The sequence below is a fragment of the Semicossyphus pulcher genome, unplaced genomic scaffold (assembly GCF_022749685.1).
Source record: "Semicossyphus pulcher isolate SPU_LCO1_2020_fin unplaced genomic scaffold, fSemPul1.0.p SCAF_17, whole genome shotgun sequence".
Taxonomy (NCBI): Eukaryota; Metazoa; Chordata; class Actinopteri; order Labriformes; family Labridae; genus Semicossyphus; species Semicossyphus pulcher.
In genome coordinates, this window is record NW_027211681.1 from 8,021,935 (window position 1) to 8,035,953 (window position 14,019).

General features: G+C 41.2%; 1 protein-coding gene across 1 annotated transcript; it reads left to right on the plus strand.

The window, feature by feature from the left end:
• Positions 1-620: 620 nt before the first annotated feature.
• Positions 621-13,282, plus strand: lonrf1 (LON peptidase N-terminal domain and ring finger 1). Its single transcript, XM_069666656.1, has 12 exons — positions 621-1,341; positions 4,060-4,178; positions 5,474-5,596; positions 7,987-8,178; positions 8,280-8,493; positions 8,631-8,736; positions 8,847-8,961; positions 9,063-9,184; positions 9,274-9,432; positions 9,580-9,742; positions 9,918-10,070; positions 11,614-13,282. The coding sequence occupies exons 1-12, from the start codon at positions 738-740 to the stop codon at positions 11,770-11,772; spliced, it is 2,229 nt and encodes a 742-aa protein (XP_069522757.1). The 5' UTR covers positions 621-737; the 3' UTR covers positions 11,773-13,282.
• Positions 13,283-14,019: the final 737 nt, after the last annotated feature.

Genomic DNA, 14,019 nt, shown 5'->3' on the forward strand with positions numbered 1-14,019 from the left:
GCCATATCGTCATTTTCTTTGTACACATATGACGTACACATGTCTGCAATGTTTGTGCATCGTCATTCTGTTCAACAAAGTTGAAAAATTTAGGCTGAACTTTACTGGATTTTATAACAGGATCAGGTGGACTCACAGGCAGAAAATGTATACTACAGTTAAGGGACCAACATTCTTTTTTTTTTTTTTTTACCTTTACTACATGTTGTATATAGATACTATACTATACTATAATTGTGTACCAATTTTGTACAAATTAGTTTTTGGTTCACCAAAACATAAAAGCAGTATGACAATATGTAACATATGAAACAAGTAGGATATGTAATAAAGAATTTGGCAACAAGATGAGAAAAAATAACTATGGTAGGCTACACAAATAGGCCTACTGGAAAAATACCTGCATTTCTGTTGACCTAATGCAGAATAGCCTGTAGTACAAAATTACAGAATCGGGAGCGTTGTTATATGACACAGTCAGTCAACTTCACTACGTCTCCTCCGTAGTTATGAAACTTTCGAGCACTGGTTTTGTAACCAAGACATCCTGGCCAATCACAGCCCGACTTTGCTCTTCACGTGACGCTGTTTTTTTTTATGTAACAATCGGGTGTCTGTATGTGAAAGTCGGCTCGATATGCTGACATTGACCACGACAGCTATAGAAATGATTAGACACACCGACAGAAGAAACCATAAGTCTACATAACGTAGTATTTTCTTCTTGGGACGCTACTATGTCGCTCCAGTCGCAAGTGAAGAACGCTATGGAGGAGAGGAGTGCCTTCTTCATTGGTGCTGACTCGGATAATGTATCTTTAGAGGAGGACCACCATCAACTTATACTACAGAAAGCTAACGCGTTCGCATCGGAAAACTGCTTCAAAGAGGCTATAGACTTGTTTACAGTAGCTATGCGGTATGGCCCCGTGCGACCAGAACAATTAAACACTTTCGTGGACTGTATCCTCCGCAACTTCAAAAGAAAAGCGGCCGGGTCAGACGCACCTTCGAGTCGGAGTCGGGACGCCGGGGACACCTCAAGGGACGATGTGTTTGACTGTCCCAACTGTCATAGCTTTTTGGGTGAACCTGTGACTTTAGCTTGTGGACATTCGTACTGTAAAAGGTGTTTACAACGACGGCTCCTCTCTAAATGTAAGCTGTGCAGGGAGCCCGTGAGGGGACAGGAGAAAGCTAATGTAATTCTGTGCGGACTTTTAGAAAAATGGTTCCCGGACGAGCTGAGCAAGTCGAAAACGCAATGTGAAGTGGATACGCTATGTAGAAAAAAGCGCTACCAAGAAGCTGTGTCGCTAGCCTCTGATGTAATTCAGCGAGGTAAGTGTTTTGTTAACATAACCATACATGCTTGTTCCAAGTAGAGTAAGGTGTTTCCTGATAGTGGATCTGCGCACTCTCAGTGAGGACCAGAGAGGAATACATGTTAACTAGACGTTATTCAATGAACATTAGGGTTAGCTTTATTTTGAATGACAAGACATAGTGTTTTTCGTCTTTGTTTGTTGTCAGTGAATGCTAAAGGGCTAAGTGGAGTGAGTTCTACTGACCAACATTTTGAAAACCGTTACCGTTACTACCATGCGTTGTACTGGTGCCAGTCTACTCCCATTGGCTGTCGTGTTCCCTGGTATGTGCTGCTTACGAAATTTCACATGCTGCGCATGCGCACTATCCTAGTTGCATAAGGCAGGTCATGACACACATTGGGGCAGGTTTTGTAACTTAGCAAGAGGGAGGACATATGTATTTTATAATTGTTACGGCTTTCTCAAGCAAGCAGGTTTCATAACTGTTTGAAAAAGGGATGAATGCACCATTTATGGGTAAATGTAGGAGACAATAAGGGCAAGCTGCTGGTCAGATAGACACTGCCAGACAGTGAGGAGGCCTTTTGTAACAGAATGTATGTTATGCAATGATAAAAAAAAAGTACCAATCATTTATGTCAGATGATTTATAGTTAACAAGCAACAACTGTTATGTTGTAAACAAGCAACAGTGAAGGTTTAGGTTTACGGCTGCAAGGATTGTAAGGGAATTGATACCGTATGCTATGTTCAGCAGGAACTACTATAGTCTGATGTGCCCTTGAGCAAAGCATTTATAACTCAAATATTTAGTGGAGATGATGATTATGTTGGAAACTGCCTGTATTTCCACTGAACAGTTCCATGATAAAATAAAATTAGGGCAATTGTGGTAGTTATCATAGCCTACCTTTCAGAGGGATCTCATAGAACTAGAAACTAAAAATACACATATTAACTGCAAGATGCAATTTGGAAAGATTACTGCATGACAAAGGTCTTTTTCAATTTCAGAACCTCTTAATCCGAAAATAAGTAACCATGTAGGAACAAATCATGATGATTTCCTTTCAGGATTTATTTCTAAATTGATTAGGGAGTTAAACATTTTAAATGCCCTTATATCATTTATTGTTATAAGGTGGGGATCAGGTGTTTAGATTCACATTAACTCCCTCACCCTGGTTGTCTGACAGGATGACTGGAAACTTGACCTGAACTTTTACCTAGTCTATGGGAGCTTATACAAACTTCCATAGTATTTGGGTCAAATGATGTAACACACATAACCTTGCTCTATCATTGCTGACCTTTGAGCTGCGTTCTAAGAACCTGAGCTCCCCTGACACCTATGTAAGACCCTAATTGCAGTTAAGAGTTGAATTGGACTTCCCTTATTTATTTTTATTTTTTTGCTTTTGCTACATAGAATATTTACTTAATTTCTGATTGACTATGGAAAGGCTGTAAAAAGATAACATCACCCTTGCCAAATGTGGATGCAGTGCCGGCTGTGTTCGTACATTGTGTAACACAGGCATAGTCTCAAAACCAGTCAACCACAGTTCACCTGTAACTGAATGTCTCATGTAACCTTTGTTACATGTCCATCATTTTTCCTTCTGCCTCTTTATCATAAAATATTGAATAAATGTGAGGATGGGAAAATAATATATAAGCAAGAAAAGCAGATTTAATTTAAGCACTAAATGAGCATATTTGGTGTGACGCATCCTTTGACATTGGGTCGAGGATGCAGACAGCTGGCACTGAGGTTGTGCTGCAGTCATACCTCCTGTTTTAGACAGCACAGGGCCTCAGTGTTGCAGACAACCTGAGACGCAGGACAGAAACTTCCAGATATTCAGGTATTCTTCCCTGATGTTTTAATGTCTAGACAACCCACCTGTCGTCCTGTCCACATTAGCATCTGCCAAACATCAGAAAAATGATCTTCAACCCATATGTATCAAAAGAAGGTAATAAATCACTTGGATTGATGGCGCGCCAGGTGCTGACAAATTGCAACTCTGGCAATGAAAGAAATGAAACTTCAAGAACTTTTGATGAAATGCTGGTTAAATTTATCCACTAACACAATTTATTAGTGAGTAAAGGCAGCAGCTTGACAGACTGCGTGAAAATGTTGAGACTTGCTTAAAACAAATTTGGATGATTAGATTAAACCCAAATTCCTGATTTAACCACATCCACGTTGTCCGTAATGAATTGCCCATGTTAAGGTTTACACTTATTATCCCCAATAATGTAGCCATTTCTGAGAGCTTTTAAGGTTATCACATTATTATTTTATTTGTTTTGAGTACATGCCAGTAGTTATGTAGCTCTTTTGCCCCGGGAATAGAAATACAAAAAAATCCACTGATCTCTTGCTGCTCTTTCAGGCTTTTGCAACATATTTTTCTTTGGCATTGTCTCCAGAAAATTAATTGACACAGTTATAAACAATTTTGTGTTTGCAATAGGTTTATGTAACATATGACTGGCAGGAAATGACAGATTATTAAAACTGCCCACCAATGCAATTAGGAAAGATGTTCTGTAGTCGATGTGATAAGAATTGTGTTACATGTGCTGTGTTTCATAAAATTGAGATCACTAGATCCAAGATGCTGTGCTCTCTAATGATTAAAGATTTATATTGTAATGAAAACTTATCCGGTTGGTATATAACCATTTTTCTCCCTCTCTCAATTTCCTGCTTCAGATCCGGAGATGACCGCATCGGCACGACTGTCTCGAGCTGAGGCGTACACGGCTCTCAAACAGTACCACCTGGCTTTGGAGGATACAGAATTTTTTCCCGAGTCTAGTTGTTCTGCAGAAGTAGGTCACTCACTCATCTCATGACACAGAAATGTAATTTTGTTTTTGAAAATCTCTTCTATTCAAACTTTAGGACACTGTTAGCATGACTTTGTCAGATCACCATGCTATCAGTGTAAGGATAGTGGCTATGCTAGGTTGTGTACACATGCTCACACTACTACCTTTTCTCACAAAAGTCTGGGTGTGTTAAATCCAGGGGCGGATCCAGACTTTTTGACTAGGGTGGCCCACCTGGGGCACTGACTTATGCAGGGGTGGCATGTAGTATGTGTCCACACGCACACACAAATGAATAGGATTTAATTAACCTTCTAAGCTTAATTCTATAAGGACTCAAACAGAAGATGTGTGGTCAGAGTAACAATTTAAAGTACTAAAGGAAATGTGCCACATTGAAATGGAAAAAAAAGCTACTCACAGCCTGTTGCAACACAGCCCAAAAGTCCCACCTCTGACAAGGCATATAGCCAATCTTAGTTTAGGATTTTGGGTTGGCACTTGGGTTGGCCAATCAGATTTCAAGGGGGGCCACCCCCTCTGGATCCGCCCCGGGTCAATCTGGGTTATATGGTCAGCTGACCATTTCTGAGAAAAGGTATATTTTAAGGCTGCTGCCGCCAAAGCCACAGACAGGGAGCGCCTTAGCTGACATGTCATTGGGTTAAAGTAATGAGCTAATGTAGGCCGGTTTACAGACGCCATTGATACATAAACACGTTTACTCACTCACACTCATTATTACACAATGATACTTCCTGAAAAGCTACTTAATACATTTCTTTATTCTTCTCCTGTTTGTCTACAAGGCATGCTTTTTGACGACCTCCTGCCATCTTTAGTTTTGTATTAAAGGCATTTACATTGGGTAGACAAGTTGCAAAAGAGTATCATGACTTAAAAGGTTTTCTAGATCACAACAGAGGGTAATTACGGTCAACCCCATTAACATCCATTACATCAGTTACAGAGGACCACATGTCTTGGTTGAAGCCAAGCATAATCTTAATTTGTGGTGCAAAATATATCATTTAAAGGCACCTTGATAATTGGTAATTTTATGTTGCTTTATTGAGAAGCTTCAGAATAGCTTTAGAAGCTTGGATGTTTAATATGGGTCGCTCTGTAAATTTAAAATGACACTCACCAGCCAAAGTAAAACCGTAAGAGGTTTGAAAGACTGTTTATGTGCACACAGCATTTAAAGTGGATTATGCATTTGGGAGAATCCCCAGTGTACACATTATAACACTTGTACAGACGTTTAATTTACATGTTTCTCTCTGCCTTTTCAGGCTGCGTTTAGGAAAGCTACGGTGCTGCATGAGATGGGCCAAGTGGATGAGTCTCTACAAGCCTTCCTCCAATGCCTGGCTGTGGACGAGGACTTCCCCTGCGCTAAAAGACAAGTGGAAAAGGTGAGAGAAAGCGGTTATGATTAATCTGCTGGCAGTGTGGGAAGCGAAGAATCTGTTGTCATCCTAGTCTGGCAGTGAGCGCAGATGAGGTCGCTGAATGTTTATGCAACACGGCTGGAGGAGCTAGCCTCAATAGATTGTAAGCCAAAGATATTTTTAACAGATTTTCAAACTTATGTTTATCGATCAGTTTTAGGGATATAGTTGAAGAACGCCTGCAGTTGTTTCATATTATCTCTGTGTCTCTAGGGCTCTTGTATATTCAGCCATGATAATTTGAGCTACAGTGTATGGTGGAAGAAGTGTAACGGGGCGAGGTCGGGGCTCTTGCTTGCAATGCATCCTGGTGCATTTAGTCACTGCCGACACAGCCTCACAAGCAGGAGAACTCAGTCAGTGTAGCACCCAGTGAGGAATTTATTGCTCCAATTGTTCACCTTTGCAACCAACAATGACTGCGCGTCCACATAACATGTTGCAAAAACTCCCTGCAAGTATACCTTGTACCGTTGCTTCAAGGAATCTGGGTACATGCATGTGCAAGCTGTTGGACTGGGTAGCTGTGGACGTAAAGCGTTCCTGTTACCTGTTAAAATGCACTCAGCTTTCTGTTCTGGCTTTATAGCCAGCATCTGCTGTTATACTACATTGACTTAATGGAACCATTGTTCTTTCATGGCAGGGATCTTAAAAATCCCCCTTTGGCATTATGAGTAAATAAACATTTTAACTGGAAACATGGTAGTACTGCTGTGTTTTATAGGCGTTTGTAGAGCTGTGTTTTTAACAGGATTTACCTCATGCATTGTCCTCTATGGTTAGAAAATGCCTCTTCAAAGCACTGTGAGAGATTAATTACAATTGGCATATAACTCGGATCATCCAAATCTGTCCATAAAAATAGAAAATAAAATCACATAAATGCACAGAGAGAAATAGAAAGTGTGCTGAATCACATTAGCGTTAATCATGTTTACAGTTTATAAGAAATAATTGCTTCGTGAATCTGTCGTGAAAACAAAAGCTCCACGCTGCACTGAAACCACAGTTCTTGGTTATATTTGTAAAGTAAATAGGAATAGACTTAAAAATATATCAAACTTTAGACTTTCTCAGCGATAAAGATCAACAGTTCTTTCTTTTCACATCATCAGCCATGGAATTGCATAAGTCCTTCGCAGGTCGTGTCTTGTGACAGTCTTTAATTACATTAGTACCACATAATAGACACAACACAGTTTTGCAGTTGCGTAAGCGACACACTGATGACTCACGTAAGCTGTACTCCTTCAACTTTCTAATAACCAAACTGTTTGTTGCCAGCGTGTGATGAAACTTCTCCAACTTACTTTCATTTGATAATGCCTCTAAAGTTTTGTGTCATCATCCCTGACTCATCATTGTATAAGGAAGCATACATAATCACATTAGTCATCTCCGGTTTTCACTTGTTATGTGTGTGATTGGAGCTGTTAGTAAGGCATGATGGTTGTATTGATACCGTGTCAGAATCTTTATCTTTCTGATGCTCCGAGTGTCACTGCCAGTCTAGACATCAATCTGCAACCGTGTGAGAGCGAGACAGCATGCATCAATACACTGTCAAATCAAGTTTGTGTAACCTCCAGTCATACCGTGAGTCTCAAAGGGCTTCTTGATACACGTCTAATGAAAACGGCAAGTTTAATGAAATAGAAACTGACAACGTTCGAGCTTGTTGTCCTCGCCGAGAGATGACAGGGCTTCAAACAATGCTGAGCATATGGGAACACGTTAAAGCACAAATACAAAACTAAAAATGATGGTTAAAATTTTAAGGAGCGCCAGCAGCGTCTTTACCCTGTGAGGAGAAAAGATAAGATGTGTGAGGAGTACGTCTGTCTGATTATCTGTAGTTCAGGTTATCTTACTTGACCGAAGGAAGATTGGTGGTCTTTGCTACAGACTCGTAAGGACTGAGAGTTCAAACTCAGGTCATGCTGATATCTACTTTGTACACAGCTTAAGTTAACTGTCTGAACAACGTTTGCTTTCTCTTCTGACCCCACAATGCCACGTACATTATCATGGCTAAGTTTGTTCTCGTTCCTGGTAAAGGAATTGGATTCACACCATTGTGTAGTTGAATCTTTTGTCAATAACTGCTTTGTGCCGAGAGGACAAAAAGCCCAACTAAGCAAATTGAAAATATCAACCATTTCTAGATTTCCCTTCCTTTCATAATCGTCCAAGGAAATAAAATTTTAAAAATAAACCAGAATCTTTATTTTCATAATTTAACTGCCCTCATATTCATCTTAGCCCTGCAGAGATCGGGTTTCTTACTCAGAATAATTTCATTGTCTTTGATGACGCTGACTTCAGTTGACAAACTGATTCTTTTTCTACAGATCCTGTGTGACCTGCTCTACCCCGATGATGAAAACGTCAAGGTGGGCCTGAGGGAAACAACACAGAACACGTCGCCTCACCTGCGTAGTAAAACCCTTGTAGCTGATGCCCGACTTCACCTACAGAGCCCAGTCCAAAGACAAAACCAAAGCCGCGCCGCCTCTGTTCACCACTATCCGGACAACCAGGAGGTACTAGCACACGGAATAATGAGTTGATTTTTTCTTTTTGACAGTTATTAATAAGAAACCCTTAACATCTTTGCACCCTTCTGTCCTCTTTCATTAAACAGAAACGCTGGGAAAGCCTGGAGCGGCCCAGTCTGAGCCGAGCTCATTCGCTACGGCTGCACGGCTCTGGTTGTGGCGAGGAGGGACTGAAGAGAGTTTGTTCTGCTCCTCAACTGGGAGACCAGGAGAAGGGGAGCCTGCTGAAGAGGAAGCTATCGGCGTCAGAAACAGAACCCTGTTTAGTGGACAGTGGAAGCAGCAAGCATAAAAGACAAGGTCAGTGGCAAATCCGTTCTTCCTATGCTATTATATTTACATTTTCAGTCAGATCTGCTTTAAACAGATATCATGATCTCACATGTAGTAGTAATAGATTGTTTGTGAAATGCTTTGCTCTCTCTTGTTGACTTTAGGTCTCACTAAAGGCTTCAAACAACAGATTGCCAAAGCTAAAACCTGCAGAAGTGTTCCAGTGGACCTGCTGGACCCCAACGACTTGGAGTGCTCTCTCTGCATGAGGTGAGGTCACATGCTCAGATTAACCATGAAGTCTCATGTCAGCACACAGTGCGCACTGACTGAACCTTCAGAACAAACTCTTTAACGCTGCCTCTCCGTGATCTTTGCAGGTTGTTTTACGAGCCTGTGACGACGCCATGCGGCCACACCTTCTGCAAAAACTGTCTGGAACGCTGCTTGGACCACACACCCCAGTGTCCCCTCTGCAAAGAGAGCCTGAAAGAGGTGAGAGACCAGGCTTCGGATGCATTCAATCTGTGTTCATTGTGCTAATCAAAATGCATGTTTCACGTTTTAATAACCAACTCATATCCTGCTCTCTCCAGTATCTGGCATGCAGGAAGTATAAGGTGACGACCGTCTTGGACACGCTGATCAAACAGTATTTGAGTCAGGAGAATGCAGAGAGGACTAAAACCCATCTGGAGGAGACACAAGAGCTCTCAGAGTAAGAGTTGTTTCCTGTGTTCGATCATCTAAAATGCAGAAGGTTCAAAGGGTCTAACATGTTTCTCTCCTTTTCCCCCCTCTGTGCAGTCTTACAAAGAATGTGCCTATCTTTGTGTGTACCATGGCTTACCCCACCGTGCCTTGCCCCCTGCATGTCTTCGAGCCACGTTACCGCCTCATGATTCGCCGCTGCATGGAAACGGGCACGCGGCAGTTTGGAATGTGTATCAATGATCCTCAGAGAGGGTAAGCGCACGACGATGAAGATTACTCAACTTTCTAGGAATTTTGTCGGACTTTCTGTAAACTTTTACAAAAGATTTCAGAGGGATTACTGGAATACACTGCCAAAACTTCAGCTAAGCTCTAAACAAACTGTTCCCTCCCGTGCAGGTTTGTAGATTATGGCTGCATGCTGACCATCAGGAGCGTTCATTTCCTCCCTGACGGACGGTCGGTCGTGGACACAATCGGAGGAAAGCGCTTCAGAGTCCTGTCCCGAGGAATGAAGGACGGCTACAGTACTGCTGACATTGAGCATTTAGAAGATACAAGGGTAAGAATTATGTTATGTACAGTACATTCAGCCTTCATATGTTTATATAAAAAGTCTGTAGGGGCTTTATTTTTGGTATTTTTGTTTATTCCAGTTCCTTCTAAATGAATGTATCGAACAGGAGTTTAAGCAATCCAATAGTGGCTGATAGAATCATTTATTCTTTTTCTAACAGGTCGAGGACAGTGATGAGCTAGAGAGTCTCCAAGAGCTGCATGATGAAGTGTATGAGCAGGCCCGCGTCTGGTTCCAGAACCTCAAGATCCGCTTCCACAACCAGATCCTGCAGCACTTTGGACCAATGCCCGAAAGAGAAGCTGACATCCAGGTAAACATCCCGCAGCGTCTCTCCTCTTCCAACTGTAGAGATTTGACTCTTCCTGCCCACAGTACTTTATTTCAGGACTATATTATAAAGCTTGTTCTTTCATAACAAGTCAAATATTAGACACAGATGTTCTGGACAGCAGCAGGAGTAAATATACCCGAGTCAGAGCCGCGTTATTAGGCAAGATTGTTGCACTGGTGCTAACGTTTGTTTAGACGATAGGACACAATAAATATGTTTCTGTGTCTGTAGAGACTCCCTTGCACTTATTGTCTTTTTACATAATAATTAAGTCATTTTCATCTCTCCTGTATATATTGTGCTAGTATACAATGGAGAGCTTGACTAGTTTAGTAAACTTTCTTTTTTGGGTGAACAAATTGTGAGAGTCAGTTGGAAGCAGATCACAGCCGAGCAGTTGGTGGGGCGGTCTATAAGGACAAGACATCATTTGTTTCACAGTCTGCCTCCAGTACATTGTCCCAACTTTTTATTTATCAAGACATGCAGATAAGCAAAGGGAAACTAGAGCGTGTGTTGTTATGATTAATCATATTCATTATTATTGCTTTTATCAGATGAGTTCCTCACAAGCATTATTTTTCATCAAAACACTGAAGGCTCTGTTGAGCTTTATTGTTTCATTTAACGTTGCAAATTCCTATTCTAAACTTAGAATCATCTTATGACACACTTGACTTTAGGGGAAACCCACAATGCCAGTGCATTCACCTGACTCCTGAAGTCTTAATACCCAAACACAGATGTTGTCTGTGCTCCGCTCTGGCTCGCAGCCTGCGGCGCTCAGAGGGATTACAGCTCCACTGTAAGGACAACCATGGGGCGGAGTCTATTGACAATATAGGCTAAAGAGCTTTATGGGTTGCTTCGTATCTAATCCCAGCAGCTCTGTTGCGTCATAAGAGTGTCATGAAGAGAATACCCAACTGTACCACGTGCTCACTCGCTTATACAGCAAAACGTTGACCAGGATTTTTTTGGTGATTTATGAGCATGTTTGTTCCAGGAAACTGTAATACTTTCAACTGCCGGTAAAAAATGTAGAACAGACGAGGCAAACATAATTCACGTCAAATCCTTGTTGTGTTAAGCACATTTTGTAACTGGCTCAGCCTCTCAAAGAAAATGATTGCATGCACTCCTGTGGCAGATTACTGTAAAAGGTCATGTCTGTTATAACTCATTCCAGGGTCATAGAGTGTACATGTAATACAAGCACCTTGAAAATGCTATCAGTACAAAGGAGAACATTACTGAGTTACTAGTGATGTAACTGGCCTACTTAAGTATAACACACATAGTAGAAGACTTAAACTCTCAAGCTGCAGGCCTCTGGTTGCTGCAGAAACATGTTTCAGCTATAGCAGCAAAAAACACTCACAAAACAGTGAATGGAGGTAATAACACCTCTGACCGATCACATCAATAGTAGGAGATTGGGAGAATATTCAGGCCTCTGTCTGTCTGAAAGATTTTGGTTATGACAGCAAAGTTCTTATCCTACTTTTTTTCTCTCTTCCAGGCGACTCCTAACGGTCCAGCCTGCTGCTGGTGGCTCCTGGCTGTTCTGCCCATTGACCCGCGGTACCAGCTGTCTGTCCTCTCCATGACCAGCCTCCGTGAGCGCCTGGAGAAGATCCAGCACATCCTCACATATCTTCAGAGCATCCCCAACAACTAGAGCTTCCTCCTCTCATCACCACAAAACATCCTTTGGACTTTTAAATATTATTCAAGCTTCAACCTTGAATGAGCATCTCAACAACCTCTTTGTTTTTTTAACACCATCTGATCCTTTGACTTTTATTTTCACTCATGCAGGCTCTTTGTAGTGAGCTCACAGTAGATCAGAGCAAAGCTGAAACATCCTTGAACTGTGGATCACTGAAACCAGAGATGTGGTCACACCACCTCAGGGATACTTCCACTGACACATGCTTTGTTAACAATTATAGAAAAAATAAGACGTGTGACAGCAACTGTTCTCACCATCTCTCGTTCATAATGCAGTACATCTTCATAAGAGCTTACCTGAATGATCCTGTTGAAGAGGACGACAGAGAGTAGTATATGTAACAATCACCTTTGAGTGTACCTTATTTAAGAACAGTGCGTTTGGAGCCGAGCTGAAGAGAGGATCGTCTCCTACCCGGCTGTGAGATTACTGATAATAACGAGACGGCTCTGTAGAACAAATCCTAAATGCTGAAAGTCCAAACAGAAGTGGTTTGAGAGGAAACATGAGAAAAACAAGTGCAACTAAATTCGTTTGTGTTCCAAACACTAATGAAAGTATTAAACGATCTCTTCCAAGCATCCACTTCTCTTTTTCTCTGACTTTTCCAACATGTAAACCACGCACAACTTCCATCGCTGCCTCGTAGTAGTGGCAAAGAACCTTCCTGCTGAAAGAATGAGATGATCGGTGCTTCTTCCCATCGAACACTTTGAGTTTCTCCCAGAGATCTGCCATCTTGTCCCTGAAATCTCACCTGAAGCGCTTTCCTTCCTCTCACAGTTAACCTTCAGTTGGACGCACATGCTTCCCAACGTTTTGTTCGTCGTGAACCTTTGCAGATCCTGCGTTTGAGGATTTTTGCAAAGCAGTGTTTGAGAATTGAGTGGTTCTGTTGTTGTGTCTCTCCTCTAAACCAAAAGCTTCAGCTACCCGTTGAATTAACTTAAACTAAATTAATTTGTAAGTTAAAATATATTTGTACATTCTAAGAAATGTGTTTGTATGATAAAATTATATAGGGGGGTCTTGCAATATTATGACAAATCGAAACAAGACAGAACACAGCATGTATTAAGCTAACGGGTTAGCATTCTTCTTCATTCAAAGCTGCTCTCTGCTTGGAGGAGAGGGGACGGTACCTGCAGTGCTTCAGTCCAGTCTGCATCTGCCTTACACCATTTTGCATTGAGATTTGACGAACACAATGCGTTGGCTTGGCTACCATTCCTTTATTGCCATAGTATGAAGTATGTTTTTATTGTATATTTTCTTCTCTTAGTTAGTTTGAGGCACCCTTGTTCACAATGTGTATAAAACATTCTCTGAAAAAAAGGAAAGTCGAGTTCAGGCTGTGTGTAAATCATTTGTAAAAAGGCTTTTTGGACAGATTTTGCTTTTGTTGCTCAGATGTTTAAGTTATCAATTTTAATAATAAATGCACTTCTTTTTTCAACTTCGGTCTCAGTGTCCTCTATTTCATCAATTTATTAGAAGCAATCGAACGTCTGTGACAGCATACCGGAGAAGCCTGTGCTTGTCTACCTCTCTAAGGTCAAGGACTTGTAGTGTCTGCTGCTACTATTGCTATTGTTGTGCACTGCTAGCACTACATGAGAATAGAGAGTTTGTCAGGTGTAGCAACAACACAGCATTAAATATAAATGCCAAAATGAGCCACATCAGTGTGAAAAGCATCATCTTTATTATTCATTACAAGTTCTAACACTTACTCTGACTCTGTGGGTTTGGTTGTATGCCTGCATGTGTGTATTATGTGCTTTTAAATGTCCTTGAATTATGATTGGTGCATGACAGTTGGTGACATAACCTGTGTTCCAAGAAAGCCCGGCCCACTTCACATCAGTCAGGGGGGCTCATACACAATAACTGCAACTGCTGCAACTTTGACAGAGAGGTGTGCTTATTAAAGCAAAAGGAAACAACTTTTCAGAGCCTTTAAACCCTTCATAAGTAAGATGTGTTTGGGTTTACAGTCCCAGATAAACCTCTCTTAACCCTTAAAGAAAGTGAATCTTCATGTTTAAAAACTGAGGCGGCTGTACACTTTTCTACCACAAGGGGGCGACAGTGATGCATTATTGTTAGACACAATTTACTGTTTCATAACTCACCCTTTACCCTCCGCACTTACCCTCAACCCATCTTAACTTTTATTATGAAAATATAAGC